Source organism: Procambarus clarkii, chromosome 19 (genome assembly GCF_040958095.1).
Source record: "Procambarus clarkii isolate CNS0578487 chromosome 19, FALCON_Pclarkii_2.0, whole genome shotgun sequence".
Taxonomy (NCBI): domain Eukaryota; kingdom Metazoa; phylum Arthropoda; class Malacostraca; order Decapoda; family Cambaridae; genus Procambarus; species Procambarus clarkii.
Genome location: NC_091168.1, coordinates 2425188 through 2452935, shown reverse-complemented (window position 1 = coordinate 2452935; position 27748 = coordinate 2425188). Strand labels below are relative to the sequence as shown.

The window sequence follows — 27748 nt, the reverse complement described above, 5'->3', positions numbered from 1 at the left end:
GGCTGTGAACACTTCAATGTGTATCTGCTTGGTGCACCCTTCACCACGATAGTCACTGACCACAAACCGTTGGAGACCATCTTCAATAATCCAAAGTCCAAACCACCAGCTCGCATTGAGAGATGGGCTCTTCGTCTGCAACCATACAACTTTACGGTGAAATACAAGCCGGGTGCAGGCAATCCTGCTGATTACATCAGTCGACATCCTGCCAACAGTTTCACCATCACCAAGCATCAGCAAGTTGCCGAGGAATATGTACACTCTGTAACCTGTGATGCAGTCCCTAAGGCTCTCACTCTTGATGAAATCTGTACTGTAACCCTAGAGGACCCAACTCTGCAAGCATCAGTGGATGCATTGACCAAAAAAAGTTTCCACGCATCCCACCCTCAGGAGTTGACCAAGATGCATTCAAAGCACTTGAACGCATCCAGACAGAATTAAGTGTTACACAACAACGCGACACCGTGCTGCGAGGTACTCGTATCGTCATTCCATCAGTTCTCCAGCAGCATGCTGTGAAGCTTGCACATCAAGGACACCAAGGTCTTTTTACGGCCAAACAGCTGCAACGAGAAAAGGTGTGGTTTCCTGGCATTGATCGTCAAGCAAAGGATAAGCATGATGCATGTGTCCCTTGCCAAGCTGCAGTGGATACTTCAAGACCAACACCTCTACAACCTTCACCACTACCTGCTGCACCATGGACGGAAGTATCGATGGACTTCTGCGGACCGCTACCAACTGGAGAGTACTTGATGGTAGTCATTGATGATCACTCACGTTATCCAGAATTGGAAATCATCACTTCCACATCTGCAAAGGCTGTCATCCCGAAACTCGATAAGATCTTTTAAAATTTTGGAATTCCTGAAGTTGTTAAGACGGACAATGGACCGCCATTCAATGGACAAGACTTCGTCAACTTTGCTGAGTATATTGGATTCAAACACCGCCGTGTGATGTCACTACATCCTCAAGCAAATGGAGAAGTTGAGAGACTCATGCAACCTCTCATGAAAGCAGTACGCTGTGCTTATGCTGAAGGACGATCCTGGAAACAAGCTATGTATGCTTTTTTCAGGAACTACCGTGCAACACCGCATGGAACACTGGGTAGATATGCCGTATGATACAAAACCATATAAAGTGATTAGTGTAAAAGGAACCATTGTAACAGCTAGTAATAGAGACCATAGTATAACACGCAATATGGCCTATTTCAAGGTGATTCAAATTAGTGTAGAAAATGAAGAAGTGCAAAGTCGTACAAACGATAAAGAAAAAAATAGTTATACCCTGACAAACAATTCATCAAGGGATATTCTTGTATTTAAGGACTCTCGTCCTAAGCGTCATGTTAAACGCCCTAAGCGATTTGATGATTAATTCTTATGTCCCAATAAGATTTGGTTATATATCTGCGTTTTTTAATAAATCAGTCATGGCAGCATAATAGGAAACGCTCTGATCGACGACTGAGTATCGTTTTAGTGTAGTTGTGAGGAACGATGTTTCTGTTGTCTGTGTTACTGTAGTTTGTATTTTATGTATCTGGTAGTTGATGTCTGTCTGTGACTGTTCACTATATGCAATTATTAGATCATGTTCAACTATTATCTGTGTGAATATGTCCCAGTTTGATCAATTATGATGAATTAGGGAGCCGGTCGGCCGAGCGGACAGCACGCTGGACTTGTGATCCTGTGGTCCTGGGTTCGATCCCAGGCGCCGGCGAGAAATAATGGGCAGAGTTTCTTTCAAACTATGCCCCTGTTACCTAGCAGTAAATTAGGTACCTGGGTGTTAGTCAGCTGTCACGGGCTGCTTCCTGGGGGTGGTGTCCTGATCGAGGACCGGGCCGCGGGGACACTAAAGCCCCGAAATCATCTCAAGATAACCTAAAGATAGAAGATTATCTGAAAAAAATATGTTGTAAGTTTGAAAGCATATTGGGTTGTTCTTTATGTGTAATGTCATATAGATGTGTGAGTGAGATACCAAGGTGTTGTGATGCTGATGATAAGTGCCTTTATGTATGCCTGGTCTTTGTTTAGGATTAGATCCAACGTGTGTTTACTAGTTGTGTTTTTACGGGGGTTGAGCTTTGCTCTTTCGGCCCGCCTCTCAACTGTCAATCAACTGTTTACTAACTACTTTTTTTTTCCACACCACACACACACCCCAGGAAGCAGCCCGTGACAGCTGACTAACTCCCAGGTACCTATTTACTGCTAGGTAACAGGGGCATTCAGGGTGAAAGAAACTTTGCCCATTTGTTTCTGCCTCGTGCGGGAATCGAACCCGCGCCACAGAATTACGAATCCTGCGCGCTATCCACCAGGCTACGAGGCCCCTGTGTGTAAGAACAATTGAGCAGTCTGAATCAGGGAATGGAAAGCCTTTTTTGAAAGTATAGTGGAGAAGTTGTTGTCCATGTTGGTTAATGTTGTTGAGGTGGAATGAATGAAGTTGAACATTGAAGTTTGCCATCATAATGATTTGAATATCAGTGTCACTGTAAAGACTTGTTAAATCTTGCATTGACAAACTAGTGATTGGGGGGATATATGTTGTGCAGAAAATTATTGAAGTGTTTGTGATGTCAAAGTGCGTAAAGGATTTCGTGTTTATACATTAATTTTGCCAATGTTGCAAAACTTTTGTTTGCATCATCATATGATTGGATTATGGCATTACTACAATGTTTGATCTTATATGAGTTTGGTTCTCGTGTGCTGTTTAAAGACATAACAACAGGACTTTCGGACTTCATAAAATATGCAACCAGGTGTCGGATATTAAAGTATGTTTAGGCATTAAATTGTGTGAGTTTTAAATAATATTCTATCTGTTTTCCGAGGCTGTTAGAAGTGTAATTTTTCTTAACTCTATTTAGAAATAATATCCTTCTATGTCATTCCATCCATTGTGGTTTTAATATATTTATCAAGTGTTAAGTTCAAGAGACCTCTACTTTGTGTTGGTAATTGTCTCCCTATCTCGAGAGGTGCTCATCAAAGCTGGTATGAACGGAGGACTGGATTTTTCTGATGCTTTTGGTGGCGGTATATTTTGGTCAGCAGGGAGAGTGGCGATGGTGGGATAGATGGGCCTCTTCCTGGGTTTGTAGACGATTGGAGTTACCAATGTTATTATCCAGGTCTTGTGATCTGTGTTAGGAGGAGTTAATTATGTGTCGGAGGGACTATGAAGGCTGTCTAATCACGTGGTTTAAGAGTGTTAGTGGGGATATAATGTTACGGGAAGCATTGTATTGTTTCTATGATTGATTGCGAGAAGATGATGACTGAAAGTACATTATGAGAAAAAATTTAAAAAGAGTTTGCTAACATGTGCTTGTGTCCTTGTGTCAGGTGTATGACCATTTAAATACATGCGGAGAGTTTAGGAAACCTATTTTCTGATTAGCATTACGTATGGGTTAGTAGTGAGGTTGAGGACTACGATCGTCCGCGGCACCTGAGCAGGTGAGCTCATTAAGCCCTACTGCTCAGGTGAGCACAGGTACATAGTACTCAAGGTATGAGAGGGGGTTCCCCGGATGTTTTTGGCGTGTGGCGTCCGGCCAGGCGTCACTTGAGAGAGGGTTATGTTGGGGGTGGGAGGGTATGTGGATGGTATGCGGTCATGTAGGGAGAAGGAAGAGAAGATGAATATATATGAGTATGTGCCGTAGAGTTAATCCTGTGTGTAGATAGATTGGAGTATGTTGAGGGAAGGAGAGCAGAGTCTTAAGATGGGTATGGGAGTAAGTACGTTATGTTGAGGAGGGAGGGGGGGAGACCTACCTGAGAGTGGAGCAGGCTCTTAAGATGGGAGGGGAAAGGGAGGGAACAGCTGGGTTTGCAAACAAAGAAGCGTTTAACTTTTCTCAGCCAATGCAGCAGTGTTGGTGGTGATCAATGACGACGATTAGTTCCCCCTACATGGGCAGGAAGTGTTGAGGGGAGTGTGATGAGAGTCCGTGGTCTTAAGATGGGAGGGGAAAGGGAGGGAACAGATGGCGGAGGGTTTGTGTGAAAGTTGAGTCATTATTTTTTCTTAAAGAATGACAGTTTTATGTACCCTCCCTGCTTCCAGGGCGCTAAGGATATGCGGGCCATACCTACCGCATAGCTCTGAGGAGTGACACCACATGATCACATTAGGTTACCTCTTCAAAGAGTGAGGCCTAACTGTTGTGAATGTCATCATCAACCTCTACCATAGTCAGTCATGCCCACCCCTCCCCCCTCCATCCACATAGCAGGACATACCACATACCAACACCACCACCACACGGCTGGGAGTGACAGCAATACGGCGTACCATACTCTCTCCTGACACAGATCACACCGGCACATAGCATTGAGTGTGACAATGTTCTTTCTCAAAGGTGAGCCAGGACCTCAACATACAAATTCCAAATGCAGGCCTGGGCAGGAGAGAGCCTTTGTGGGCGGCCCCCCTCTTGGGAATCTGACACACAACTGGGCTAAATAAGACAACACCGCTCACCTAACTCACGCTCCAACAGGCCCCCCCACCCCCCTGCCTCTCCTCCCCCTTATCATCAACCATCACCCCACCCTTCCCTACACCGATTTTCTGTGCAAAGCCTTTAGCATTATGTGTAACCTTGTATCCTAACGTGAGCAACATGGTAACATCGTTCTTTGCCAAAATAGCATTAACGTAACATGACAAACGTGGTAACATCGTTCTTTGCCCAAATATCATTTTATGAGTAACGAGCAACTTTCTGTCCGATGACTGAATAACAATATTGAAATGTGAACCGTGTTTCGCCCTTATATTCCGAACACAATAAAAATATTAGCACAAGCTTGTTTAGTTCTTGTATCACCTAACATAACGTAGCGTTTATTCAACAACTGGTAGACATAACATAATGTAGCTTCATATTCATAGTGGTAAAATAAACAAACAAACATACGAACACATCGCGGTCAGTCCTCGCTATACGTCAAACGCGCTCTCTCCTATAGGTGAGCAATGTTCCCCACATACAAATTCCAAGCAAAGTAAACATATATAAGACTAATGTGGAAAAACATAGTCTTGATACTATTACTAAATTGACTTGTTCATTATCTCCGAGTTCAAGGCTGTCTCTAAGACCTACATTATCCAAATGTAAACACCAATCGAGGAGAATAAGACCGGATGAGTCGATAGTGAAATAGTTAGCTCTGGGTTATGTCAGTTTTCAGTTCTTGTAACAAAGTCAATGGAGCGTAATGGGGAAAATCGACTTTCTGCTGCCCAAATAAATAGCATTTGAAAATGTATGCATGTCTACTCAATCTCCATCCCCCCTTTTCATCCAACACCAAATATTGCTGTGCAGACCTTGTAACACACATCAGCATTAGTGCTCAGTTCTTGTAACACACAGTCAATGCAAGGTAATAAACTTTCTGCTGCCTAAATAAATAGCATTTGAAAATGTATGCAAGTCTAGACAATCTCCTATAGCCCTTACATTCTAAACACAATAAAATATTAGCACACGCTTATATCGCGTTATATCATCATTACGTAACTTGGAAAACTTCTTTATGTCTGGTGATCAAATAGCATTTTTTAAAAAATGACGTCAGGTTGGTCTTATGCCATTAGGACTGTATTGCACTGTGCGCAACAGTAGACTTGCAAAATCATAGCAAGACAATGTCGCAGAATGTTCAACGCTCTTATACTGAAGGAGTGAGTGAGGCACTTAGTAACGTAACGTGGAAATCAACTTTCTGCCCGATGTCCGAATATCATTATTGAAATGTGAACCACGTTTAGCCAAATACAATTTCTCCATTACATCTCATTCCATATAAATATTACTGTCTACAGTTTTACCCCCTGTAACAGTTGTAACGTAACGTGGAAATCATCAACTTTCTGCAGTCCAAAATAACATTTTGAAATGAAAAGTGAGACTTAGTCCATCTCCATTACATCTCTCAGCATATAAATATTAGTGTCTTCCAGTTTTAGCCCCTGTAACACATTGTAACGTAATGTGGAAATCAACTTTCTGTCGGATGACCAAATAACATTATTGAAAATGTGAACCATGTTTAGCCATTACATCCAAACACAAATAAAATATTACCGCAGGCCTGTTTAGTTCTTGTAACACATTATATCGTTACGTAACCTAACGTGGAAATCATCTTTCTGTCTGATGACCAAATATAATTTTTTGTAAATGTGAAGCTTTGTAGATTTGTTTTAAACAAAGGTGGGCCATTATTCCACGAACTAAGAGGGGTGAGTTAGAAAGAAAGACTTTGTGAAATATGCATAGAAGAGTTTGGGGAGACGTGATCACTACCTACATATTCTAATATTTTTTGTTAACTGTGTGATCATGACATATACCTCATGGTCTCTTGTTCCACCTCTCACTAATCAATAAACACAAATTTTTGTGTTTATATATATATATATATATATATATATATATATATATTGTTACGGTGCCCTCTCCTATCTCTTTCGTTTGCCGGCTTAAAGAGTCATATCAGCTCTCCCTACTGATTCTCTGAGGTTCAGGGAGTCTAATGATATATGTGGCGACCAGACCGACTGCCAGTTAAGGGAAGGAAGTTATATTATAAGTTGTAAATAAAGAAAAATTGGCGCCCTGTTATAAAATGAAAGAGTATCCCCTAAGGCAGATATGACCTTTTGGAAGGGACACTAGCCGATCGCGGATTGGCCGACTTAGGTCGCGGGCGACAAATCAGGGCCCGTTATGACGTCACCGAGTGCCCCGGGCGGCGCCAACGTCAGAAGTGACCCGACCTTGGAAGCGACAGGACGCACCTCGGTCTGCTCTCCAGGATTAGAGGCTCTACAAGCCTTTCTTAGTGGATTGGTGCTGGCTATTGCAGCCCATCGGATATATTGGAGACCCCGCGCTTCTGGGAAGCAAAAGGAACCAAGTTTATTGAGCGAAAGAGGGCCAAACTTGGAAAATATTTGGCGACGACGCAGGGCGGCGACGTTGGACGTTGAGGGTCAGAAAAGGTGTGGCGGGCAAGCCTAGCTGTGACCGGGTCACATCCACTGAGGGTCTTGGAAGGACGACACCGTGCCTAGGACAAGGAGCAACGCCTTGTGGAAGGGGCGAGTGTGGGAAAAATAGTGAGTAGCTCAGCGCCCATCGATGAACCAGGATTGGGGCAGCTGAATCTCAGGAATTGGAACGGCGACGACGCGAAGGCTCCACGACACCTGAGGACCTGTGGAACGTTCCTGGATCGTCGAGGATCGACTCAGGAAGCGTGGGAACCTCACACCATCGAGGGACAAGCGTCGTGAGCCAGGACTGTAAGGTAGATCATTTTCCCTCCCATTACCCCTTGTATGAGTAGGCTAGTTAGGCCACAATATTTACTTACGTATGTGGCAGCAGGACTTTAATACTTTAATAGTAGAATAGGCTGCAAGGCAGCTTGCGTCCAGGACTGTCAGAGAGGACAGTGTGTATTGATGGCAGGACAATGAAGAAGAGGCGCCGCCGTGGTGAAGAGGCCCTCCTGTGAGAGTGTGAGACTCCTGCCTTTCTGCCCAGTTGAAGGAGTGTTGGAGGTCGTGGGAGAAGAGGCTGACGATCTCCAGACTTATTATCCATATTTCCATATTCATGTATTACTTGTGTTTGTGTGTGTTCATGTAATTTGCATCAGTAAATTCACACGTTTTATCACTGTGTTTAAGTGTGCCTCCATTTATGATATTTTCTCTATGAGCATACACGAAGGTTATCATAGTACCACCTAGGGAACACTACGTTCTCTATAGCAGTTCTTATTGCCTGGAGAGTGGTAAAGACAGCACAAACTTACATAAAAGTGTACCCTTAGCCATCCGATCAGTATCTGTGCCTGAATGGTGGCAACTATTGACGTAGTGGCTATAGAGAGGTAAAGCCACACAGACCTTTCTGGGAGAGTACCCTGGGGCCGACAGTCTAGTAGCAGATCTATGGGAGTAGCAACCTTCTGGCTACAAACAATATATAATACACCCACTGAACTGCATTGCTGGGGTGCAGATATAATAACCCAGCTGGCGACCTTGTTAAGGAGAAGATAGAGAAGACAGGCAGGAAAGGAGTTCCTGCAACCTTTTTGTCTGGCAGGCAAGACTCAGGGAGGTTATTGTTATAAGGTAAGCCTGAGTCTTCCTTCACTCCTCTACAGGTCTAGGCCGGAACTGTTAACAGCAGTTTCCCCGTGTTTGACTGAAGGGCTTCCAGGGTAAATCAGTGGCACCCCCTTTTGTGGTGGAAGCAAAGACCTGCGGAGGTGGGCATTGTTGGTCCTCTCCTGTGTGACCAAGGAGACTCCGGTGAATCCCGGGAGTCGGAGGGACTGAGTATTCGGCCTTTTGAGCCCCTAGCAGCCGAGTGCTAGCAGAGCCCCGGCCCACCACCCCCCACGTGACAATATATATATATATATATATATATATATATATATATATATATATATATATATATATATATATATATATATATATATATATATTATATATATATATATATATATATATATATATATATATATATATATATATATATATATATATATATATATATCCAAGTCTACCTTGACCGCTTAGTTAGGTCAGGTCTGGCAGAATAACTCTCAGGGGGGGTTAACTCGTTTCTCAGGCAGCCTGGGATCATGACACCCGTAATCCTCGAGGTAGAAGAAACTAACTGTTGTTGAAATATACTATCAGTGAGGTTCCCATCGGACCAGTGTGTACTTTAGAAACACACACGGAATTGGAGAAAATGAATCCATAGTCACCATCAGTGGTGATGATCACCATCAGTGGTGATGGTCACCATCAGTGGTGATAGTCACCATCAGTGGTGAAGATCACCATCAGTGGTGATGATCACCATCAGTGGTGATGGTCACCATCAGTGGTGATGGTCACCATCAGTGGTGATGGTCACCATCAGTGGTGAAGATCACCATCAGTGGTGATGGTCACCATCAGTGGTGATGGTCACCATCAGTGGTGAAGATCACCATCAGTGGTGATGATCACCATCAGTGGTGATGGTCACCATCAGTGGTGATGGTCACCATCAGTGGTGAAGATCACCATCAGTGGTGATGGTCACCATCAGTGGTGATGGTCACCATCAGTGGTGATGGTCACCATCAGTGGTGATGGTCACCATCAGTGGTGGTGGTCACCATCAGTGGTGGTGGTCACCATCAGTGGTGATGGTCACCATCAGTGGTGATGGTCACCATCAGTGGTGGTGGTCACCATCAGTGGTGATGATCACCATCAGTGGTGATGGTCACCATCAGTGGTGATGGTCACCATCAGTGGTGAAGATCACCATCAGTGGTGATGGTCACCATCAGTGGTGATGGTCACCATCAGTGGTGGTGGTCACCATCAGTGGTGATGGTCACCATCAGTGGTGATGATCACCATCAGTGGTGATGGTCACCATCAGTGGTGATGGTCACCATCAGTGGTGAAGATCACCATCAGTGGTGGTGGTCACCATCAGTGGTGATGGTCACCATCAGTGGTGGTGGTCACCATCAGTGGTGGTGATCACCATCAGTGGTGATGGTCACCATCAGTGGTGATGGTCACCATCAGTGGTGATGGTCACCATCAGTGGTGAAGATCACCATCAGTGGTGATGGTCACCATCAGTGGTGGTGGTCACCATCAGTAGTGATGGTCACCATCAGTGGTGGTGGTCACCATCAGTGGTGGTGGTCACCATCAGTGGTGATGGTCACCATCAGTGGTGATGGTCACCATCAGTGGTGATGGTCACCATCAGTGGTGATGGTCACCATCAGTGGTGGTGGTCACCATCAGTGGTGGTGGTCACCATCAGTGGTGGTGGTCACCATCAGTGGTGGTGGTCACCATCAGTGGTGGTGGTCACCATCAGTGGTGGTGGTCACCATCAGTGGTGGTGGTCACCATCAGTGGTGGTGGTCACCATCAGTGGTGATGGTCACCATCAGTGGTGATGGTCACCATCAGTGGTGGTGGTCACCATCAGTGGTGATGGTCACCATCAGTGGTGAAGATCACCATCAGTGGTGGTGGTCACCATCAGTGGTGATGGTCACCATTAGTGGTGGTGGTGGTCACCATCAGTGGTGATGGTCACCATCAGTGGTGATGGTCACCATCAGTGGTGATGGTCACCATCAGTGGTGATGGTCACCATCAGTGGTGATGGTCACCATCAGTGGTGATGGTCACCATCAGTGGTGATGGTCACCATCAGTGGTGGTGGTCACCATCAGTGGTGGTGGTCACCATCAGTGGTGATGGTCACCATCAGTGGTGAAGATCACCATCAGTGGTGGTGGTCACCATCAGTGGTGATGGTCACCATCAGTGGTGGTGGTCACCATCAGTGGTGATGATCACCATCAGTGGTGATGGTCACCATCAGTGGTGATGGTCACCATCAGTGGTGGTGGTCACCATCAGTGGTGGTGGTCACCATCAGTGGTGATGGTCACCATCAGTGGTGAAGATCACCATCAGTGGTGGTGGTCACCATCAGTGGTGATGGTCACCATCAGTGGTGGTGGTCACCATCAGTGGTGATGATCACCATCAGTGGTGATGGTCACCATCAGTGGTGATGGTCACCATCAGTGGTGAAGATCACCATCAGTGGTGATGGTCACCATCAGTGGTGATGGTCACCATCAGTGGTGGTGGTCACCATCAGTGGTGGTGGTCACCATCAGTGGTGATGGTCACCATCAGTGGTGGTGGTCACCATCAGTGGTGATGGTCACCATCAGTGGTGATGGTCACCATCAGTGGTGATGGTCACCATCAGTGGTGATGGTCACCATCAGTGGTGGTGGTCACCATCAGTGGTGGTGGTCACCATCAGTGGTGATGGTCACCATCAGTGGTGAAGATCACCATCAGTGGTGGTGGTCACCATCAGTGGTGATGGTCACCATCAGTGGTGGTGGTCACCATCAGTGGTGATGATCATCAGTGGTGATGGTCACCATCAGTGGTGATGGTCACCATCAGTGGTGATGGTCACCATCAGTGGTGAAGATCACCATCAGTGGTGATGGTCACCATCAGTGGTGATGGTCACCATCAGTGGTGGTGGTCACCATCAGTGGTGATGGTCACCATCAGTGGTGAAGATCACCATCAGTGGTGGTGGTCACCATCAGTGGTGATGGTCACCATCAGTGGTGGTGGTCACCATCAGTGGTGATGATCACCATCAGTGGTGATGGTCACCATCAGTGGTGATGGTCACCATCAGTGGTGATGGTCACCATCAGTGGTGAAGATCACCATTAGTGGTGGTGGTCACCATCAGTGGTGATGGTCACCATTAGTGGTGGTGGTCACCATCAGTGGTGATGGTCACCATTAGTTGTGGTGGTCACCATCAGTGGTGGTGGTCACCATCAGTGGTGACCTGTCAGCTTCACACTTGGTCCTCGTGTGGCTGATCACTTCAGGGCGTCTGACCTGACCTGAGATACACTTGAGACACGTAACAAACACTGTACACGACTTACGGTGAGAATACCAGCCCTGCTCGGGACCTCACCTCCGTCCCACAGCTCAGTGTTCTCAGACCATCAGTTGTCCATTCCACAGCTCTGTGTCTGCAGGCCAAGAACTTTCCCTTCCACTGTTCAGTATTATCAGGCTCAAAGCTCTTACTCTCACAGCTCAGTGTTTGGAGGCCAAAAGCTCTTACTCTCACAGCTCAGTATTTGGAGGCCAAAAGCTCTTACTCTCACAGTTCAATGAATGCAAGGCAAAAGTTCTTACTCTCACACCTCACTGTTTGCGGGTCAAAAACTCTTACTCTCACTGTTCACTGTTTGCAGGTCAAAAGTTCTTACTCTCACAGTTTAGTGATTGCAAGCGAAAAAGCTCTTACTCTCACAGCTCAGTGTTTTCAGGCCAAAAGCTCCCTCTCACACAGCTCGGTTTTTGAAAGCAAATAACTCTCCCACCCTGAGAGAACAAACAGCAACATTGCATTTCCAACACATTTTCCGTTGCAGCGCAAGACCGTCTTTACCTGATGAGACCCTGTGAGAGGCCTTGGGTCCGTCGCGGACGACCTGGGGCGGTCCTCCTCCTCCTCAGGTGAGTTAGTTGGTGCCTCTCAACAATATGTATGAAACACTCATGACATTTTAAGTTTTTTTTTGTTAATTAAAGTTCAATGTATTTATTTACATATTTAAATCAATTCAAAATAATAACAATAATTTTTAAAATAAATCAGCAAAATTGGAAAAGACAAAGTTGAAGATGGAATAAAAAAATCCAGTATACATAAAGATTGTCAGTCAAAAAGTCTGTATAGGGTTGCTTATACAGGCAGCCTTTTATATACAAAAGGCTGGGTTTTATAGTCACATGTGGCTCCGGAGGTGGCTTGGGGCGTGCAGCCACCCGGGGTTGTGTAGTCACATGTGGCTCCGGAGGTGGCTTGGGGCGGGCAGCCACCCAGGGTTGTGTAGTCACATGTGGCTCCGGAGGTGGCTTGGGGCGGGCAGCCACCCGGGGTTGTGTAGTCACATGTGGCTCCGGAGGTGGCTTGGGGCGGGCAGCCACCCAGGGTTGTGTAGTCACATGTGGCTCCGGAGGTGGCTTGGAGCGGGCAGCCACCCAGGGTTGTGTAGTCACATGTGGCTCCGGAGGTGGCTTGGGGCGGGCAGCCACCCAGGGTTGTGTAGTCACATGTGGCTCCGGAGGTGGCTTGGGGCGGGCAGCCACCCGGGGTTGTGTAGTCACATGTGGCTCCGGAGGCAGCTTGGGGCGTGCAGCCACCCGGGGTTGTGTAGTCACATGTGGCTCCGGAGGCAGCTTGGGGCGTGCAGCCACCCGGGGTTCTGTAGTCACATGTGGCTCCGGAGGCAGCTTGGGGCGTGCAGCCACCCGGGGTTCTGTAGTCACATGTGGCTCCGGAGGCAACTTGGGGCGTGCAGCCACCCGGGGTTGTGTAGTCACATGTGGCTCCGGAGGCAGCTTGGGGCGTGCAGCCACCCGGGGTTGTGTAGTCACATGTGGCTCCGGAGGCAGCTTGGGGCGGGCAGCCACCCGGGGTTGTGTAGTCACATGTGGCTCCGGAGGCAGCTTGGGGCGGGCAGCCACCCGGGGTTGTGTAGTCACATGTGGCTCCGGAGGCAGCTTGGGGCGGGCAGCCACCCGGGGTTGTGTAGTCACATGTGGCTCCGGAGGCAGCTTGGGGCGGGCAGCCACCCGGGGATGTGTAGTCACATGTGGCTCCGGAGGCAGCTTGGGGCGGGCAGCCACCCGGGGTTGTGTAGTCACATGTGGCTCCGGAGGTGTTACGGCCCTCTCGGGACGCAACGGGGTTCTTACTCTGATGTTGTTAGAGGAAGTTGTATCCGACCCCAAGCCAGTAGTGGCTTTCAAGGGATGTGATCCGTGACGCAAGAAACTCAAAGGGGAAGGGAAATAAAGGCAAAAACTTAATATAATATATTGCCCACCACCAATAAATAATATATAAAAAGATTACACGGGGGAGGGGTATTAACACTATACAAGGGAATCATCTTCGTACTGAAGGATCGCACAATCGTCTTCTCCTGAAGACTCTGATTCAACTCTCTCGGTGCTGAGTCCTCGGTGCTTTCGTGGCCTCACAACGAATCCTCTGAGAAGTTGAGCCAACCCTGGCCACAGGTCAGCCAAAACACAGGTCCACTGGGGGCACCGCCGTGGAGGCCGTCAACCACACGTCCAGCTGGTCTGCTGGCAGGTTCCGGATCAGCAAGGCTGGTCAGGCCACTCCACGAACGATATAAGGGGAACGCCCTAGACAGGAGCCTCGTGTGACACCACAAATCACTCTCCTGTCCTCAATACCCCAGTGGATGATCGTCTCCAACAGTCGGTCCCGGGTAATCCTTCTACTGCCACTCCAGTGGCAGGGTAACACACCACAGTGTTCTTCCGGGGGACGACTTCACAGCTGCTGCAGCAAAGCACAAGGTATGGAGACGGCTGCCTTGGGTAGACTGACTCAACTTCCATCACAGCAGTCCCAGGTCGACTCTGTAAGCAGACACGTCATCAATAACTGGGACACACTAAGGCACCTCACTTACAGGCTCAGACACAAACGCCCACCTATCCACTCCATAGATGGCGCTGGTGTCTGAGCACCACCTCACCAGAGGTCAGCAGCGGTTGTGTTGAGCGCTGAACAGGACTGGAAACTGGCCCTCGAGGCCAGTACACGCCGTCCTCACCAGGTGTCGTCGTCCGTTTGGAGGGGGTTTCGGGAGCTGACCCACAGATGGCGCGGTCGTCACTACTCCGGGCTCGGACGCTGGATCCGGGTTCGTAACAGGAGGCATATGTAGCAGGAATAGGGTCAGCAACTATAGAAGTTTCACTCCCACATAACTTTAATAAAATGTGTGTAATTATACGCCATTGTCAGCTTCGACTCAAAGAGCTTCGTGACCGACAGTAAACTTTCGAAGCTCCTTGATAAGTATGTTTTACGACACCATTATGTTACTGGACTGGTATATATTTGTTTCAGTGTGTTCTCCGTGTGTGTGATGGTGGAGTGGTGCTGGGAGGCGAGGACGCCGCTTCTGGCTAGTGAAGGCTCTACGGCAGATGAAGACCTTCTCCTAGCTGGGAATCCTAACCTCTTGTTAGACTTCGATCATCAGCTGCTCTCGGACCTCGACCTGGACCAACTATCACATGTTAATCCGCATTTACTACCAGGTGTAGATCCAGATCTTCTGATAGAAGACTACTCAGGTGTGGATCCTGATCTGTACCTTCTGACTGTAAACCACTCAGGTTTACAGTAAGGAGGATCATGGTTGTCTCATTATGTTACAACATACTTGTCGATAACTCACAGGATGTTTACATTTATCTTCACACTTGGGAAAAAGTCAGTATACAATGAGATGGTTTATCTTGAGATGAGACCAGGATGAGATCTTGGATGCTACTTAATGAACAGAATGGTGAGCCATCACGTTTGTTCACCTTTTGTGCAACTTAATTTATAATCAGAATAGTTTTCAGTTATTTATCTATGCTAGAGTCTCTTCTGCAGCAGATTGTCATTCTGTGATTATTTTGTTGATTTGCAGATGTGGTTGGTGGCTTTAAAGACGAATTCTTCGCCCGGGAGTTGAACGCCTTCAGGGCGGCTTCTGAAGGGTCTTACCCAGTGCCGTCTCAAAGGTGCTTATCCTGGCTTATTTTTAATTTGCTGACTGTATAGATGATGTTAAACCGAAGAAGCGAGCAGAGTTGTGAAGTGAGTGTTCTTCCTGAAGTTTCAAACCAGCTAACATATAAGAAAGATGAAATGGGTAATATTCTAAGCGAGTATTTAATGTCAGCCTTTACTATAGAAGAACACATCAATACACAGACACTTGATTAAAAGTATCGATGTATTGAAAACAACCAGAAAATTAATAGTTACTAAAAAAAGAAGTTAGTAACTAAATATAAAATGTAGAGCGAAGTAGCGGGTCAGTGGTTCCTCAATGGAGAGTTAGTGGTTCAGTGGTTCCTCAAACCACTCAAACTGACCATCTAACCCAAGGCTCTGGAGAGTGGCGAATATGATCCCTGTTGTTAAAGAGTTGGATAGATAGGCATCAACTTACCTCCCAATTATTATAACATTACATATTTGCTGTGATAACAGCAAATCTCTTTTATATTCAGCTCCCGTCCCATCACAAATCCTTAATCTCCCAAGTACTTTATAGTCGTAACAGCTTGGCACGTTCTCCTGATAACTCTCTCCCTCAAAAAGTGTATATTAATAAAAGATTCACGACATGGCTTAAAAGGATTACCATGTTCAAAGCAGCAAACGGTGAGAATTACATTGTTGGCAGATGCGAATGATATGTGGGAGGAAGATTGGCAGGATGTGTGGGAGGTAGATGTGCAGGATGTGAGGAGAGGAAGATTGGCAGGATGTGTGGGAGGTAGATGTGCAGGATGTGAGGAGAGGAAGATTGGCAGGATATGTGGGAGGGAGATGGGCAGGATGTGTGGGAGGGAGATGGGCAGGATATGTGGGAGTGAGATGGGCAGGTTGTGTCGGAGGTAGATGGGCAGGACGTGAAGGGAGGGAGATGTGTGGGAGGCAGATGTGCAGGATATGTGGGAGGGAGATTGGCAGGATGTGAGGGGAGGGAGATGGGCAGGATGTGTGTGAGGGAGAGGGGCAGGATGTGTGGGAGGTAGATGGGCAGAATGTGTGGGAGGGAGATGGGCAGGATGTGTGGGAGGTAGATGGGCAGGATGTGTGGGAGGGAGATGGGCAGGATGTGTGGGAGGGAGATGGGCAGGATATGTGGGAGTGAGATGGGCAGGTTGTGTCGGAGGTAGATGGGCAGGACGTGAAGGGAGGGAGATGTGTGGGAGGCAGATGTGCAGGATATGTGGGAGGGAGATTGGCAGGATGTGAGGGGAGGGAGATGGGCAGGATGTGTGTGAGGGAGAGGGGCAGGATGTGTGGGAGGTAGATGGGCAGAATGTGTGGGAGGGAGATGGGCAGGATGTGTGGGAGGTAGATGGGCAGGATGTGTGGGAGGGAGATGGGCAGGATGTGTGGGAGTGAGATGGGCAGGATATGTGGGAGTGAGATGGGCAGGATGTGTCGGAGGTAGATGGACAGGATGTGTGGGAGGGAGATGGGCGGGATGTGTGGGAGGGAGATGGGCGGGATGTATGGGAGGTAGATGGGCAGGATGTGTGGGAGTGAGATGGGCAGGATGTGTGGGAGGTAGATGGGCAGGATGTGTGGGAGGGAGATGGGCAGGATGTGTGGGAGTGAGATGGGCAGGATGTGTGGGAGGTAGATGGGCAGGATGTGTGGGAGGGAGATGGGCAGGATGTGTGGGAGGGAGATGGGCGGGATGTGTGGGAGGGAGATGGGCAGGATGTGTGGGAGGGAGATGGGCAGGATGTGTGGGAGGTAGATGGGCAGGATGTGTGGGAAGGAGATGGGCGGGATGTGTGGGAGGGAGATGGGCAGGATGTGTGCGAGGGAGATGGGCAGGATATGTGGGAGTGAGATAGGCAGGATGTGTGGGAGTGAGATGGGCGGGATGTGTGGGAGGGAGAGGGATGTGCAGGCGGGAGACTGGGAGTGGGTGACTGTGTGGGACGACTGAGAGAGCGCAAGTGTGGGAGACAAGGCAGGTCTGAGTGGACACAAAGGGAGAGCATGTGAAGATATTTACAGTGAAGACCAAGGTGTATAAATACAATGGTTACAGTGATGTGGCGAGAGTGGGAAGGTGTTAAGCAGTGTGTGGAGGGACTGTGTTGGGGAAGATCGGGTGCTAGGACATTGTGATGCTGTGGGGTGTGAGTGGGATGATGATAGGGAGGATATGTACGTCGAGAAACGCCTTGGGTGGTGTGTTGGGAGGCTGGTTTTCTTGGGTTGGAACAGGAGGTGGGGAGGTGTTGGAGAAGACAGACACTGTGTGTGTTGGAGAGAGGTATATGTAAGGGAGACCTGTAGATGTGTGTGGGGGAGACCTGTAAGTGTGTGTGTGGGAGACCTGTAAGTGTGTGTGGGAGACCAGTAAGTGTGTGTGTGGAGACCAGTAAGTGTGTGTGTGAGAGACCTGTAAGTGTGTGTGCGGGAGATCTGTAAGTGTATAGAGGGAAGACCTGTAAGTGTGTGTGGGAGACCTGTCAGTGTGTGTAGGAGACCTGTAAGTGTGTGAGGGAGACCTGTAAGCATGTGTGGGAGACCTGTAAGTGTGTGGGGAGAGAACTGAAAGTGTGTGTGGGAGAGACCTGTAAGTGTGTGTTGAAGACCTGTAAGTGTGTGTTGAAGAACTGTAAGTGTGTGTGTGGGGAAACCTGTAAGTGTGTGAGGGAAACCTGTAAGTGTGTGCGGGAGACCTGTAAATGTGTGTGGGAGCCCTGTAAGTGTGTGTGGGAGACCTGTAAGTGTGTGTGGGGGAGACCTGTAAGTGTGTGTGGGGGAGACCTGTAAGTGTGTGGGGAGACCTGTAAGTGTGTGGAGGGAAGACCTGTAAGTGTGTGTGGGAGACCTGTAAGTGTGTGTTGACGACCTGTAAGTGTGTGTTAAAGACCTGTAAGTGTGTGTTGACGACCTGTAAGTGTGTGTTAAAGACCTGTAAGTGTGTGTGTAGGGAGACCTGTAAGTGTGTGGGAGGGAGACATGTAAGTGTGCGTGGGAGCCCTGTAAGTGTGTGCGGGAGACCTGTGAGTGTGTGTGGGGGAGACCTATAAGTGTGTGTGGGGGATACCTGTAAGTGTGTGTGGGAGACCTGAGAGTGTGTGTGGGGGAGACCTGTAAGTGTGTGTGGGGGTGACCTGTAAGTGTGTGTCGGGGTGACCTGTAAGTGTGTGTGGTATACCTGTAAGTGTGTGTGGGAGAGACCTGTAAGTGTGTGTGGGGGAGACCTGTAAGTGTGTGGAGAGACCTGTAAGTGTGTGGAGGGAAGACCTGTACGTGTGTGTGGGAGACCTGTAAGTGTGTGTTGAAGACCTGTAAGTGTGTGGGGAGACTTGTAAGTGTGTGGAGGGAAGACCTATATGTGTGTGTGGGAGACCTGTAAGTGTGTGTGGGAGACCTCTAAGTATGTGTGGGAGAGACCTATAAGTGTGTGTGGGAGACCTGTAAGTGTGTGAGAGGAGACCTATAAATGTGTAGGGGGGAGACCTGTAAGTGTGTGTGTGGGGAGACCTGTAAGTGTGTGAGGGAAACCTGTAAGTGTGTGCGGGAGACCTGTAAATGTGTGTGGGAGCCCTGTAAGTGTGTGTGGGAGACCTGTAAGTGTGTGTGGGGGAGACCTGTAAGTGTGTGTGGGGGAGACCTGTAAGTGTGTGGGGAGACCTGTAAGTGTGTGGAGGGAAGACCTGTAAGTGTGTGTGGGAGACCTGTAAGTGTGTGTTGACGACCTGTAAGTGTGTGTTAAAGACCTGTAAGTGTGTGTTGACGACCTGTAAGTGTGTGTTAAAGACCTGTAAGTGTGTGTGTAGGGAGACCTGTAAGTGTGTGGGAGGGAGACATGTAAGTGTGCGTGGGAGCCCTGTAAGTGTGTGCGGGAGACCTGTGAGTGTGTGTGGGGGAGACCTATAAGTGTGTGTGGGGGATACCTGTAAGTGTGTGTGGGAGACCTGAGAGTGTGTGTGGGGGAGACCTGTAAGTGTGTGTGGGGGTGACCTGTAAGTGTGTGTCGGGGTGACCTGTAAGTGTGTGTGGTATAGCTGTAAGTGTGTGTGGGAGAGACCTGTAAGTGTGTGTGGGGGAGACCTGTAAGTGTGTGGAGAGACCTGTAAGTGTGTGGAGGGAAGACCTGTACGTGTGTGTGGGAGACCTGTAAGTGTGTGTTGAAGACCTGTAAGTGTGTGGGGAGACTTGTAAGTGTGTGGAGGGAGACCTGTAAGTGTGTGAGAGGAGACCTATAAGTGTGTAGGGGGGAGACCTGTAAGTGTGTGTGTGGAGGAGACCTGTAAGTGTGTGTGAGGGAGACCTGTACGTGTGTGGGAGAGATCTATAAGTGTGTGTGGGAGACCCGTAAGTGTGTGTGGGAGACCTGTAAGTATGTGTGAGAGACACCAGTAAGTGTGTGTGGGGGAGACCTGTAAGTGTATGGGGGAGACATGTAAGGATGTGAGGAAGACCTGTAAGTGTGTGTGAGGGGAGACCTGTAAGTGTGTGGTGGGAGAACTGAAAGTGTGTGTGGGAGAGACCTATAAGGGTGTGTGGGAGACCTGTAAGTGTGTGGGAGACCTATAAGTGTGTGCGGGAGACCTGTAAGTGTGTGGGGGGGGAGAACTGAAAGTGTGTGTGGGAGAGAACTGTAGGTGTTTGTGGGAGAAACCTGTAGAAATTTGTCGGTGAAACCTGTAGATGTGTGTGGGGGAGACCTGTATGTGTGTGTGGGGGAGACCTGTATGTGTGTGTGGGGGAGACCTGAAAGTGTGTGTTGGGATACCTGTAAGTGTAAGTGGGAGAGACCTGAAAGTGTGTGTGGGGGAGACCTGTAGGTGTGTGTTGGGGAGATCTAAATTGTGTGTGGGAGAGATCTGTAAGTGTGTGTGAGAGACCTGTAAATGTGTGGGGGAGACCTGTAAGTGTGTGTGGAAGACCTGTAAGTGTGGGGGGGGGGAAACTGAAAGTGTGTGTGGGAGTGACCTGTAAGTGTGTGTGTGAGAGAGACCTGAAAGTGTGTGTGGGGAAGACCTGAAAGTGTGTGTGGGAGAGACCTGTAAGTGTGTGTGTTAGGGAGACCTGTATGTGTATGTGGGGGGACCTGTAAGTGTGTGTGTGTGGGGGAGACCTGTAAGTGTGTGGGGGAGACCTGTAAGTGTGTGGGGTAGACTTGTAAGTGAGTGTTTGGTGGAGACCTGTAAGTGTGTGTGGGAGACCTGTAAGTGTGTGGGGGAGACCTGTAAGTGTGTGTGTGTGGGAGACCTGTAAGTGTGTGTCGGAGAGACCTGTAAGTGTGTGTGGGAGACCTGTGAGTGTATGTGGGGGAAACCTGTAAGTGTGTGTGGGGGATACCTGTAAGTGTGTGTGGGAGTGACCTGTAAGTGTGTGTGTGAGAGAGACCTGAAAGTGTGTGTGGGGAAGACCTGAAAGTGTGTGTGGGAGAGACCTGTAAGTGTGTGTGTTAGGGAGACCTGTATGTGTATGTGGGGGGACCTGTAAGTGTGTGTGTGTGGGGGAGACCTGTAAGTGTGTGGGGGAGACCTGTAAGTGTGTGGGGTAGACTTGTAAGTGAGTGTTTGGTGGAGACCTGTAAGTGTGTGTGGGAGACCTGTAAGTGTGTGGGGGAGACCTGTAAGTGTGTGTGTGTGGGAGACCTGTAAGTGTGTGTCGGAGAGACCTGTAAGTGTGTGTGGGAGACCTGTGAGTGTATGTGGGGGAAACCTGTAAGTGTGTGTGGGGGATACCTGTAAGTGTGTGTGGGAGACCTGTAAGTGTGTGTGGGGGAGACCTGTAAGTGTGTGTGGGGGAGACCTGTAAGTGTGTGGGGAGACCTGTAAGTGTGTGGAGGGAAGACCTGTAAGTGTGTGTGGGAGACCTGTAAGTGTGTGTTGACGACCTGTAAGTGTGTGTTAAAGACCTGTAAGTGTGTGTGTGGGGAGACCTGTAAGTGTGTGGGGGGGAGACATGTAAGTGTGCGTGGGAGCCCTGTAAGTGTGTGTGGGAGACCTGTGAGTGTGTGTGGGGGAGACCTGTAAGTGTGTGTGGGGGATACCTGTAAGTGTGTGTGGGAGACCTGAGAGTGTGTGTGGGGGAGACCTGTAAGTGTGTGTGGGGGAGACCTGTAAGTGTGTGTCGTGGTTACCTGTAAGTGTGTGTGGTATACCTGTAAGTGTGTGTGGGAGAGACCTGTAAGTGTGTGTTGGGGAGACCTGTAAGTGTGTGGGGAGACCTGTAAGTGTGTGGAGGGAAGACCTGTAAGTGTGTGTGGGAGACCCGTAAGTGTGTGTTGAAGACCTGTAAGTGTGTGGGGGGAGAGACCTGTAAGTGTGTGGGGAGACCTGTAAGTGTGTGGAGGGAAGACCTATAAGTGTGTGTGGGAGACCTGTAAGTGTGTGTGGGAGACCTGTAAGTATGTGTGGGAGAGACCTGTAAGTGTGTGTGGGGGAGACCTGTAAGTGTGTGGGGAGACCTGTAAGTGTGTGGAGGGAAGACCTGTAAGTGTGTGTGGGAGACCTGTAAGTGTGTGAGAGGAGACCTATAAGTGTGTGTGGGGGAGACCTGTAAGTGTGTGTGTGGAGGAGACCTGTAAGTGTGTGTGAGGGAGACCTGTAAGTGTGTGTGGGAGAGATCTATAAGTGTGTGTGGGAGACCCGTAGGTGTGTGTGGGAGACCTGTAAGTATGTGTGAGAGACACCAGTAAGTGTGTGTGGGGGAGACCTGTAAGTGTATGGGGGAGACATGTAAGGATGTGAGGAAGACCTGTAAGTGTGTGTGAGGGGAGACCTGTAAGTGTGTGGTGGGAGAACTAAAAGTGTGTGTGGGAGAGACCTATAAGGGTGTGTGGGAGACCTGTAAGTGTGTGGGAGACCTATAAGTGTGTGCGGGAGACCTGTAAGTGTGTGGGGGGGAGAACTGAAAGTGTGTGTGGGAGAGAACTGTAGGTGTTTGTGGGAGAAACCTGTAGAAATTTGTTGGTGAGACCTGTAGATGTGTGTGGGGGAGACCTGTATGTGTCTGTGGGGGAGACCTGAAAGTGTGTGTTGGGGATACCAGTAAGTGTATGTGGGAGAGACCTGAAAGTGTGTGCGGGGGAGACCTGTAGGTGTGTGTTGGGGAGATCTAAATTGTGCTTGGGAGAGATCTGAAAGTGTGTGTGAGAGACTTGTAAATGTGTGGGGGAGACCTGTAAGTGTGTGTGGAAGACCTGTAAGTGTGGGGGGGGGAAACTGAAAGTGTGTGTGGGAGTGACCTGTAAGTGAGTGTGAGAGAGACCTGAAAGTGTGTGTGGGGAAGACCTGAAAGTGTGTGTGGGAGAGACCTATAAGTGTGTGTGTTAGGGAGACCTGTATGTGTATGTGGGGGGACCTGTAAGTGTGTGTGTGTGTGTGGGGGAGACCTGTAAGTGTGTGGGGGAGACCTGTAAGTGTGTGGGGGGGAGACATGTAAGTGTGCGTGGGAGCCCTGTAAGTGTGTGTGGGAGACCTGTGAGTGTTTGTGGGGGATACCTGTAAGTGTGTGTGGGGGATACCTGTAAGTGTGTGTGGGAGACCTGTAAGTGTGTGGGTGAGACCTGTAAGTGTGTGTGTGTGGGAGACCTGTAAGTGTGTGTCGGAGAGACCTGTAAGTGTGTGTGGGAGACCTGTAAGTGTGTGTTTGAAACCTGTAAGTGTGTGTTTGGGGGAGACTTGTAAGTGTGTTTGGGGAACCTGTAAGTGTGTGTGTAAGGGAGACGTGTAAGTGTGTGTGGGAGACCTGTTAGTGTGTGTGGGAGACCTATAAGTGTGTGTGGGAGACCTGTAAGTGTGTGAGAGGAGACCTCTAAGTGTGTGTGGGGGAGACCTGTAAGTGTGCGTGTGGGGGAGACCTGTAAGTGTGTGTGGGGGAGACCTGTAAGTGTGTGTGGGAGAGATCTATAAGAGTGTGTGGGAGACCAGTAAGTGTGTGTGGGAGACCTGTAAGTGTATGGGGGAGACATGTAAGTATATGTGGAAGACCTGTAAGTGTGTATGTGGAAGACCTGTGTGTGTGTGTGTGAGGGGAGACCTGTAAGTGTGTGGTGGGAGAACTGAAAGTGTGTGTGGGAGAGACTTGTAAGGGTGTGTGGGAGACCTGTAAGGGTGTGGGGAGACCTGTAAGTGTGTGTGAAGGACCTGTAACTGTTTGTGGGAGATCTGTAAGTGTGTGTGGGAGACCTATAAGTGTGTGCAGGAGACCTGTAAGTGTGTGGGGGAGAACTGAAAGTGTGTGTGGGAGAGAACTGTAGGTGTTTGTGGGAGAAACCTGTAGAAATTTGTGGGTAAGACCTGTAGGTGTGTGTGGGGGAGACCTGTAAGTATGTGTGGGGGAGACCTGAAAGTGTGTGTTGGGGATACCTGTAAGTGTATGTGGGAGAGACCTGAAAGTGTGTGTTGGGGATACCTGTAAGTGTATGTGGGAGAGACCTGAAAGTGTGTGTGGGGGAAACCTGTAGGTGTGTGTTGGGGAGATCTGTAAATGTGTGGGAGAGATCTATAAGTGTGTGGGAGAGACCTGTAAAAGTGTGGGGGGAGACCTGTAAGTGTGTGTGGAAGACCTGTAAGTGTGTGTGGGAGACCACTAAGCGTGTGTAGGAGATCTGTAAGTGTGTGTGGGAGACCTGTAAGTGTGTGTGGGAGACCTGTAAGTGTGGGGGTGGGAAACTGAAAGTGTGTGTGGGAGTGACCTGTAAGTGTGTGTGGGAGAGACCTGAAAGTGTGTGTGGGGAAGACCTGAAATGTGTGTGGGAGAGACCTGTAAGTGTGAGTGTTAGGGAGACCTGTATGTGTATGTGGGGGGACCTGTAAGTGTGTGTGGGGGAGACCTGTAAGTGTGTGGGGGAGACCTGTAAGTGAGTGTTTGGTGGAGACCTGTAAGTGTCTGTGGGAGACCTGTAAGTGTGTGGGGGAGACCTGTAAATGTGTGTGTGGGAGACCTGAAAGTGTGTGTCGGAGAGACCTATAAGTGTGTGTCGGAGAGACCTGTAAGTTTGTGTGGGAGACCTGTAAATGTGTGTGGGAAACCTGTAAGTGTGTGTTTGGGGGAGACCTGTAAGTGTGTTTGGGGGATCTGTAAATGAGTGTTAGGGAGACATGTAAGTGTGTGTGGGAGACCTGTTAGTGTGTGTGTGGGAGACCTATAAGTGTGTGTGGGAGACCTGTAAGTGTGTGAGATGAGACCTATAAGTGTGTGTGAGGGAGACCTGTAAGTGTGTGTTTTGGGGAGAACTGTAAGTGTGTGTGGGGGAGACCTGTAAGTGTGTGTGGGAAAGATCTATAAGTGAGTGTGGGAGACCGGTAAGTGTGTGTGGGAGACCTGTAAGTGTGTGTGGGAGACCTGTAGGTGTGTGTTGAAGACCTGTGTGTGTTAAAGACCTGTAAGTGTGTGTGTGGGGAGACCTGTAAGTGTGTGGCGGGGAGACATGTCAGTGTGCGTGGGAGACCTGTAAATGTGTGTAGGAGCCCTGTAAGTGTGTGTGGGAGCCCTGTAAGTGTGTGTGGGGGATACCTGAAAGTGTGTGTGGGAGACCTGTAAGTGTGTGTGGGGGAGACCTGAAAGTGTGTTTGGGGGAGACCTGTAAGTGTGTGGGGAGACCTGTAAGTGTGTGGAGGGAAGACCTGTAAGTGTGTGTAGGAGACCTGTAAGTGTGTGTTGACGACCTGTAAGTGTGTGTTAAAGACCTGTAAGTGTGTGTGTGGGGTGACCTGTAAGTGTGTGGGGGGGGAGACATGTAAGTGTGCGTGGGAGCCCTGTAAGTGTGTGTGGGAGACCTGTGAGTGTTTGTGGGGGAGACCTATAAGTGTGTGTGGGGGATACCTGTAAGTGTGTGTGGGAGACCTGAGAGTGTGTGTGGGGGAGACCTGTAAGTGTGTGTGGGGGAGACCTGTAAGTGTGTGTCGGGGTGACCTGTAAGTGTGTGTGGTATACCTGTAAGTGTGTGTGAGAGAGACCTGTAAGTGTGTGTGGGTAAGACCTGTAAGTGTGTGGGGAGACCTGTAAGTGTGTGGAGGGAAGACCTGTAAGTGTGTGGGGGGAGAGACCTGTAAGTGTGTCGGGAGACCTGTAAGTGTGTGGAGGGAAGACCTATAAGTATGTGTAGGAGACCTGTAAGTGTGTGTGGGAGACCTGTAAGTATGTGTGAGAGACACCAGTAACTGTGTGTGGGGGAGACATGTAAGGATATGAGGAAGACCTGTAAGTGTGTGTGAGGGGAGACCTGTAAGTGTGTGGTGGGCGAACTGAACGTGTGTGTGGGAGAGACCTATAAGGGTGTGTGGGAGACCTGTAAGTGTGTGGGAGACCTATAAGTGTGTGCGGGAGACCTGTAAGTGTGTGGGGGGAGAACTGAAAGTGTGTGTGGGAGAGAACTGTAGGTGTTTGTTGGAGAAACCTGTAGAAATTTGTTGGTGAGACCTGTAGATGTGTGTGGGGGAGACCTGTAAGTGTGTGTGGGGGAGACCTGAAAGTGTGTGTTGGGGATACCTGTAAGTGTATGTGGGAGAGACCTGAAAGTTTGTGTGGGGGAGACCTGTAGGTGTGTGTTGGGGAGATCTAAATTGTGTGTGGGAGAGATCTGTAAGTGTGTATGAGAGACCTGTAAATGTGTGGGGGAGACCTGTAAGTGTGTGTGGAAGACCTGTAAGTGTGGGGGGGGGGAAACTGAAAGTGTGTGTGAGAGTGGCCTGTAAGTGTGTGTGAGAGAGACCTGAAAGTGTGTGTGGGGAAGACCTGAAAGTGTGTGTGGGAGAGACCTGTAAGTGTGTGTGTTAGGGAGACCTGTATGTGTATGTGGGGGGACCTGTAAGTGTGTGTGTGTGGGGGAGACCTGTAAGTGAGTAGGGGAGACTTGTAAGTGTGTGGGGGAGACTTGCAAGTGAGTGTTTGGTGGGACCTGTAAGTGTGTGTGGGAGACCTGTAAGTGTGTGGGGGAGACCTGTAAGTGTGTGTGTGGGAGACCTGTAAGTGTGTGTCGGAGAGACCTGTAAGTGTGTGTGGGAGACCTGTGAGTGTATGTGGGGGAGACCTGTAAGTGTGTGTGGGGGATACCTGTAAGTGTGTGTGGGAGACCTGTAAGTGTGTGTTGGGGAGACCTGTAAGTGTGTGTGGGGGAGACCTGTAAGTGTGTGGGGAGACCTGTAAGTGTGTGGAGGGAAGACCTGTAAGTGTGTGTGGGAGACCTGTAAGTGTGTGTTGACGACCTGTAAGTGTGTGTTAAAGACCTGTAAGTGTGTGTGTGGGGAGACCTGTAAGCGTGTGGGGGGGGAGACATGTAAGTGTGCGTGGGAGCCTTGTAAGTGGGTGTGGGAGACCTGTGAGTGTGTGGGGGGGAGACCTGTAAGTGTGTGTGGGGGATACCTGTAAGTGTGTGTGGGAGACCTGAGAGTGTGTGTGGGGGAGACCTGTACGTGTGTGGGCGGGAGACCTGTAAGTGTGTGTCGGGGTGACCTGTAAGTGTGTGTGGTATACCTGTAAGTGTGTGTGGGAGAGACCTGTAAGTGTGTGGGGAGACCTGTAAGTGTGTGGAGGGAAGACCTGTAAGTGTGTGTGGGGGAGACCTGTAAGTGTGTGGGGAGACCTGTAAGTGTGTGGAGGGAAGACCTGTAAGTGTGTGTGGGAGACCTGTAAGTGTGTGTTGAAGACCTGTAAGTGTGTGGGGGAGAGACCTGTAAGTGTGTGGGGAGACCTGTAAGTGTGTGGAGGGAAGACCTATAAGTGTGTGGGAGACCTGTAAGTGTGTGTGGGAGACCTGTAAGTATGTATGGGAGAGACCTATAAGTGTGTGTGGGAGACCTGTAAGTGTATGAGAGGAGACATATAAGTGTGTGTGGGGGAGACCTGTAAGTGTGTGTATGGAGGAGACCTGTAAGTGTGTGTGAGGGAGACCTGTAAGTGTGTGTGGGAGAGATCTATAAGTGTGTGTGGGAGACCCGTAAGTGTGTGTGGGAGACCTGTAAGTATGTGTGAGAGACACCAGTAAGTGTGTTTGGGGGAGACTTGTAAGTGTATGGGGGAGACATGTAAGGATGTGAGGAAGACCTGTAAGTGTGTGTGAGGGGAGACCTGTAAGTGTGTGGTGGGAGAACTGAAAGTGTGTGTGGGAGACCACTAAGCGTGTGTTGGAGATCTGTAAGTGTGTGTGGGAGACCTGTAAGTGTGTGTGGGAGACCTGTAAGTGTGGGGGTGGGAAACTGAAAGTGTGTGTGTGGGAGTGACCTGTAAGTGTGTGTGGGAGAGACCTGAAAGTGTGTGTGGGGAAGACCTGAAATGTGTGTGGGAGAGACCTGTAAGTGTGAGTGTTAGGGAGACCTGTATGTGTATGTGGGAGGACCTGTAAGTGTGTGTGGGGGAGACCTGTAAGTGTGTGGGGGAGACCTGTAAGTGAGTGTTTGGTGGATACCTGTAAGTGTGTGTGGGAGACCTGTAATTGTGTGGGGGAGACCTGTAAAT

At 49.1% G+C, this 27748-nt stretch overlaps 1 protein-coding gene across 3 annotated transcripts in view; it reads left to right on the top strand.

The window, feature by feature from the left end:
• LOC138349600 (3-galactosyl-N-acetylglucosaminide 4-alpha-L-fucosyltransferase FUT3-like) overlaps positions 1–27748 on the top strand; it is a 232537-nt gene that overhangs the window by 92653 nt on the left and 112136 nt on the right. For all 3 annotated transcript variants that reach the window (XM_069326916.1, XM_069326915.1, XM_069326914.1), the window contains exons 2-4: positions 12108–12192; positions 14633–14862; positions 15207–15300. In XM_069326916.1, the coding sequence (XP_069183017.1) occupies positions 12128–12192; positions 14633–14862; positions 15207–15300 (389 nt within the window). In that variant the 5' untranslated portion in view covers positions 12108–12127. The remainder of the gene's footprint in view (positions 1–12107; positions 12193–14632; positions 14863–15206; positions 15301–27748) is intronic.